The following is a 7330-nucleotide window of genomic DNA, read 5'->3' on the forward strand; positions in this document are numbered from 1 at the left end:
TCAGCAGATTCTCTCCAACTTGCCTCTTTTGCCCGTGCTCCTCTAAAAACAGGTCCTATTCGAAAAATACTGGGAATTCTTTTTGACTTGCCTGTTGATTTGTTGAGTGGCCCTCTGTTCTCATGTTGCATCCCAAGGATACGCAGTTAAGTCTTGAGCACATGCCTTCTGGCTGTTTAGCGACTAGGGACACTTTCTGTGAAAGCGTGAGAATTTTCCACTCTCCCCCCCACCCCTTTCTCAATAGCTCCTTAATCCATTGTCTGTTCTCTCCCCTCCCCACCTCTGCCTGATGTCAGGTATCACGTCCACAGCAAGCTGGTGAGCTTCATGGCGCCCATAGACCACTGCACAATGAATGACGATGCCAGGTTAGTAAGCGGTTAATTACGCTTCTCGGAGGGCTTCGTGACAGCTGGCTATTGACCTGTTCTTCAGCCTGTCACCAGCTCAGGTTCTTTGTATCTGCTTGCCATTTGTCACCGGCAGAGCACTCCCCGGCCACGTCTGTCCTACCGAGCCAGCTGTGCCTTTACTTCTGGAATGGTACGCTATGTTATATGGCAGTGTGTTCCCCCACCCCACCCCCTCTGTTTGTTGGCCCTCCAGGGCAAGTGGCTACTTTGTGAAACGGGGTCCTGGACGAGATGGACAACTGGTCTGATCCAGCAGTGATCTTCTGATGTTTCTGTGCTCTTGGCATATGTTGCGCACGTGTTATCTTGCTCCGTAAGCGATTTTCTTTTAAACAGAGTCCATTCAGATCACTTTTTTCAGGGCAGCCAAGAGTCTGAACTAGGGTTGCCACTCTGGGTTGGGAAATATCCGGAGATTTTCAGGGTGGACAAAAACCGAGAAAAAAGGGGGGGGTGGGGACTCAACCCAAGATATGGCTGTGATATATGAGGGTCAAGCTAACAAAATAAGTTATTAAAAATGCAAATATTTATTATGGTGTTCACATTAGTAAAAGATAAAATAGGTTAAAAGAAATGATCCAATTATCAGACTCTTAAACCTTTTTACACACAGAGCTGATAGTTTTACATATACAGTGGATGGGTATATCTTATGACCAGAAGACCATACGCATTTCGGCCCCATAGGGTCTTCCTCAGTGGTCAATATCACTATCGTAAAACAACACACATCCAGAAATAAATATATGAACAAAGATTTTCTTTAGGGCCAGGGGTTGTTTTCTCGAATTGTCAAAAGGGAGAGAAAAAACCCCTAATTATTACATACCAGATGCACATAATAAATGCACATGATAATAAAGTTTAAAATAACAGGAAATTTTTGCTGTTGTTACCTCATGTGATGTGCGGTTGCTAAAAGTTTACTCAGTAGGCCATGGATAGCCTCTTATGGTAACGGCACATGCTCTCCAGATTGTTCTACACCAAAATGGAAATTATATAATCGTTAGAATTTATAAATAGTATAATTATACAAATAATTTTTAGCTGTAGGGTGGAGCCTGGGGAAGGTGGGGCTTGAGATGGAGGGAGGCCTCAGCCTCAGCAGGGTATCCAAAGCTGCCATTTCCTCCAGGAGAACTGATCTCTGTTGCTTGGAGGTCAGCTCAGGTGCAGTTCTAGGTGATCTCCGGCCACCACCTGGAAGTTTGCAGCCCTAGCCTAAACGTCCTTTTAAGACTAGTAAATCCATTAGGGTATAAATTTAGTCCATAAAGATCATATTTACTAGTCTTTAAGCCCCCCCCCCCCAATTGGGCATTTCTTGTTGTAATAGACTAACAGTGCCAGCTGGCGTGGTGTGACAGTTTGAGTGTCAAACTAGGATCAGGGAGAGCCAGGTTCGAATCCCCACTCTGCCATGGAAGCTCGCTGGGTGACCTTGGACCAGTAACACTCCCTCCACCTAACCTACCTTACAGGGTCGTTGTGAGGATAAAAGGAGGAGGATTTAGGCAGTCTTTGGGCCCTATCAAGGAGAAAGGTGGAGTATTAGTGAAATAAATACAATCCTGAACAGAGTTAACACCCCTTGCTTAGGGTGGCACTGGAACACAGTTTCATCTCTAGGATTTCTTATTTCAAGACTGGATTGGATGCTCAGCTATGGCATCTGGTGCAAATTTACCCCCCTTCCAGGTGCAGTTGTAGAATGAAAGGTTCCCCCCACTGTAGCATGGGGCTCATAATACGAATAAAGACTAGTGAATAACGCAACATCCAGTTTGAAACTCCAGCGTGAAAATTGCATTTTGTTTTGTTTTGCTCTTGGAAATAAAATAGTACTAACTCAGAACCTGTGCATGCAACTAAGGTGGGAAGGTAATGCTAATGACGCTTCCTTTAGCGGCAGGGGCAGGTAATTTCATTGTTTGCAAGTGTGAATTACTAGATTGAAAATGTAAATGCACATTTCACAGCCGTATGATCAGGCGCTGGGCTTTTTGCTCAGTCATTTTGGAGGCTTGACCCCAAAATAAATAAATTCCTGTACGACAGGAGTGTCTGTGTGTTTATAGTGTGGGGGGAAAATCAGAAAAAACAGCAAGGTGCTTAAAGCCTGTAAAAGAAATTAATTGTCCGGGAAGGGGAGGGGGGAGAGAGACAGGAAGGTGGCAGGAATTAGACAGATTCATGGAGGAGAAGTCTCTCACTGGCTACTATCCATGGTGACTAAAGGGAGCCTCCATCTACAGAGGCAATCAACCTATAGTGCCAGAAGGAAGCTAGTGCAGAATGCTGTGGCTGGAATGTTGGTTGCAGCCAGCTGTTGGAAGCACGTGACCCTGATACTAGGACAATTACACTGGCTACCAATCGACTCCCGAACCTAGTTCAAGGTGTTGGTTTTTAAAGTCCTGCATGGCTTGGGACCCCGGGGTATCTGAAGGACTGTCTTCTCTCATGTGTTATTGCCCAGGAATTAAGATCTCCGGGAGGGGCCTCCTGTCTGTCCTATCAATCAAGGAAGCTCGTTTGGTGGTTCGTGAGGAGAGGGGCTTTTCAGCCTCAACACCCTCCCCACTTTTGAACTTTAGGAGACAGCTGAAGACGATTTTATTTAAGACTGCATTTGATAAAAGCTGCCCTAAATTGTGATTTCACATTTTGGGTTTATGTATTTTTACAAGAGGGGACCTGCAACAAAATGTTGCATAATGTGTTGTGACTCCCTGAGCTAGGACAAAAATCTGTGAGCTGGAGGCTAAAAAGCTGTAGCTAGCTCACACTAACTCAGCTTAGAGGGAACACTGGTGGCTGCAGTCCAGAAAAACCCCACAGTTTAAAAGTAACCATTGTTATCAGAGCTCTGCAGTTTTAATAGCATTCCCATAACTAAACTGCCACCACAGCACCAGGATCTTCGCTGTAGCAGCCATTTAGTGGCTGGCTCTGCCTCCCGCTGCCACAATTTTGTGCCTGGGCCCACCGTGCTCTGTCAGAATTCCAAAGGTGCCTGCAGCCTCAAAAAGTTTAGGGATTAGACAGTAGCGAGCAGTGGTGTGCCGTGGTACAAAGAAACTTCATATGGAGGGGGCTCGTTGTTTCATAGCATAACAAGGCCCTGGCATCTCCCATTAAAACTGATCCTCTTGGACCACGCAGAGCCGGTACCAGTTGGAATAGACACCTGTAGCTAGATGGGACGATGGTCTGGAGCAGCGCTTCCTCTAAGTGGTGGGATCCTGTGAGCAAAAATTCTTCTTTGTGAGCCACTGGCATTAAAGTTCTGAGCAAGCGATGTGGCTGCTGCCTCAGTTAGTTTGCACTGGAGCCCTCCTTCCTGAGCCAAGATAAAAATCTGTGAGCCGGAGGCTAAAAAATTGGGAGCTAGCTCACACTAACTCAGCTTAGAGGGAACACTGGTCTGGAGCAGCTTCACATGTTCGTAAGGATCAGAAACTATCTAAAGCCTTTTATTTATTTTTATTTTAAATCTTATTTCATTCAAACCCCACCTTTCTCCGCAGCAGGGACCCAATGCAGCTAACATCGTTCTTGTCTCCTTCATTTTATCTTCCCAACAACCCTGTGAGGTAGGCTAGGCTGACAGTGTGCGGCTGGTCCACAGACACCCAGCAGGCTTCCTTGGCAGAGCGGGGACTTGAGCCTGGGCCTCCCAGATCCTAGTGCCAACAGCCTAACCACTATACCATGCTGGCTGCCTCTAAGAATTCCTGTAGCAAAATGGCAGGGACCTGCCTAGGTTGCTGTGTGTCTCCTGCACCCTAATTATGTGTCGTTTAAATTGGAAGTCTGCTTGTTTCTAATGGATCTCGCATCCCAGTCAGCATGTCTAAAACCATTATAAGGTATTAGTAATCCTATACTAAAAAGGTAAAGGTTTCCCTTGCTCAAAAGCCAGTTGGATCCGACTCTAGGGAGCGGTGCTCATCTCCGTTTCCAAGCCGAAGAGCCAGCGCTGTCCAAAGACTTTTCCGTGGTCAAGTGGCCAGCTTGACTAAATGCCGAGGCACATGGAACGCTGTTACATCCCCACTGAAGTGGTACCTATTTATGTACTTCCAATTTCTTGCTTCCGAACTGCTAGGTTGTCAGGAGCTGGGGCCAGAGATGGGAGCTCACCCCGTCACACAGCGCTAGGGTCTTGAACTGCCGATCTGCCGATCTTCCAGTCTGCAGCTCAGCGTCTTACCACCAATTTCTAATTGGGAGTAATAATTTCACATAAAATAGTGGTAGTTTAACACCAGACAACTGCTCTTTGGGCACAAACACTTTCCTGGAAGGTGGCATATCACCATACCTGTGTTTCCGCAGCATTTAGGCATACTTGTAGTCTGGACATAACTCGCCATACATTGCTGATATGAATTAATTTTGAAGACCTCATATCCAACCCTGTGGACTTAATTTCTGCATGTGCTGCATAAACACTGAGAGCATACAACACATGCTGTGTGATGACCCTAACCTTGTAACAGCGTCTTTGTGCTATTGTGCAAAGTTGGACAACTTTCAAGGTCTCCCGCAAGAGAGTTTCCTTGAAGAGCTCTCAATGCGATGGAGATGGTGCCGGCCTCCAGCAGGTGAACCGGGGCAGGGCGAAATTGCACGGCACTGATCTAATCGCTTGGAACAAGAGCGGTGTTTTTAAATGGGTGCTCCCTCTTAACTGCATCGTTAAGGGTTCTCGTTATTCTTTTTATTAGAGGCTCCTTCTGTTGCTTATCAGATTGCGGGACAAACATAACTCATGGCGCTGATTTTGATCTCCAGTTAAAGAGGATTACGGCTTTGCATTAACTTGGATTGACATGGTTTATAATTCGCCTGTTGATACAGATACCGCTGGACGCGTGCACACGCCCGTGTGGGCCTGAGCAGTGTGGTGGTGAAAGATGGTCATGCATCAGTGTTTTCAAAGGCACACTGCCCCCAAATGGGAGGAGAAGCTCTATGGGTGTTTTTACCATGGGGAAATCACCTTGGAGGGGAGCAGAAGCCAGGCTTGTGGACTCAATTGTGAAGGGCACCTGCCAAGTCTATACACACACAATGAATTGGTTACCTTTTCTCTTTCTCTGAAGAAATTCATGGTGTCTCACAGTCTCTCCCCCACTCCTTTCCAATTGTATTCACCCTCTGAGTAAATTAGGCGTAGAGAATAGTGACCAATTATAAGGATTGGTCCACTAGATCAGACTGAAGGTCCGTCTAGTCCAGCATCCTGTTTCCTGCAGCAGCTGACCAGGTGCATGCCAGAAGCCCTCAGGACATGGCGTCCTCAGGGATCCAGTATCAGAGGTATACTCCCTCTGAACATGGAAGTTTCATCTTAATGCCTGATTGAGGATTTGTACCCATAACTCCCTGGTCCTGCTCAGACACTCTTGTCTGCTACACCATGTTGGGCTCCTCTTTGCCCTATATGGGGCTCGTGGTGTAAAGATTTTTAATTACAAAACCTTAAGATGGAGAGCCACATTCTTGTCCAATGGCTTGACTTGGTGCAAGACAGCTTCATGTGAGGCTCTCCCCCTTTAGAGGAAGGGCCGTAGCTCAGCAGGGAGCAACTCAAGTATACAGAAGGACCCAGGTCCCGATCCCTGGCACCTGCCGTTAAAAAGGATCAAGTAGGTGGTGAAGAACCTCCCCCTGAGACCCTGGAGAGCGGCTCCCAGGCAGAGCAGACAGTACTGAGCTTGATAGACCAAGCGTCTGACTCAGTGAACGGCAGCTTCATGCGTTCTGATGGCCCCAGTTAGCTACTGGGAAAAGACCCTTCCTTGACCCAAACCCTGCCAGTCATGGGAGACTGCACTGAGCTAGATGGATGCAGTGACTTTGTATAAGGCAGCGCCTTAGTGTGTTAATAATTTCTGCTATAGATTATATTATACTGAGAGCCAGTTTAGAGTAGTGGTTAAGTGCGTGGACTCTAACCTGGGAGAACCGGGTTTGATTCCCCACTCCTCCACTTGCAGCTGCTGGATGACCTTGGGCAAACCATAGTTCTGGTCAGAGCTGTTCTCTCAAGGACAGTTCTGGAAAGAGCTCTCTCAACCCCACCTCTCTCACAGGGTGTCTGTTGTGGGGAGGCGAAGGGAAAGGAGTTTGTAAGACGCTCTGAGACTCCAAGTGAAGGGTGGGGTATGAATCCAATCTCCTCCTCCTCCTCCTCCTCCTTCTATGTGTTGCTTGTGAACTCTTTGTTACACGCCCAGGGAAATTCTGATTGCCACTTTGAGTTCAGAAAGCAATTTTTCTCCTGGCCAGTTTGGCTGGAGATCCTGGAGGTTTTTTGTCATCTTCTGGGCATAGAACAGCAGTCACTGGGTTGTGGAGGGGGAGGTATTTCTGAATTCCCTGCATTGTGCAGTGGGTTGGACTAGATGACCCTGGAGTTCCCTTCCAACTCTGTGATTCTCTGACTCCCAGCGGGTGTTTAAACACAGCTTCCCAGAGATTGACTCATACATAAATGCCTTTTTTCCACTCCTAAAGCTTCAGGATAAGGGAATCCTGTAATAAAGCTCCAATTGGTGTCCATTGGTGAGTTTTTCCCTAAAAGCGTTCTTTGACCATTGGAAAAACTGTAATGCACACCACCGTCCCAGCAATGGTCGGGCTTCTTGTTTTTATGTGCCAAGGGATGGATCCAGATCCAGAAGACATTCCTGCCTTCTCCCTCCCACTGCACCCCACTGATCTCCATGAAATGCTGCTCCTGGGGGATGGGGGACCCTGGGGAATGATGGGGAAGGGGAGGTCTGCAGGGGGAAAAGGGAACTGGTGGAGTCAGCCTGGATCCTACCCCTGGTTTACAATGGCTGCTATTTTTGGTTAGGCCACTGGTGTTTTGGAACATATAGCGTTTCCTGCTG

At 47.1% G+C, this 7330-nt stretch overlaps 1 protein-coding gene across 1 annotated transcript in view; it reads left to right on the forward strand.

Moving 5' to 3' along the window:
* The window catches only part of AATF (apoptosis antagonizing transcription factor), a 154044-nt gene that overhangs the window by 118619 nt on the left and 28095 nt on the right, over positions 1–7330 (forward strand). Inside the window, exon 11 of the mRNA XM_015420509.1 lies at positions 300–371. Coding sequence (XP_015275995.1) covers positions 300–371 — 72 coding nt within the window. The remainder of the gene's footprint in view (positions 1–299; positions 372–7330) is intronic.

Source organism: Gekko japonicus, unplaced genomic scaffold (assembly GCF_001447785.1).
Source record: "Gekko japonicus isolate JY-2015 unplaced genomic scaffold, Gekko_japonicus_V1.1 scaffold534, whole genome shotgun sequence".
Classification (NCBI taxonomy): domain Eukaryota; kingdom Metazoa; phylum Chordata; class Lepidosauria; order Squamata; family Gekkonidae; genus Gekko; species Gekko japonicus.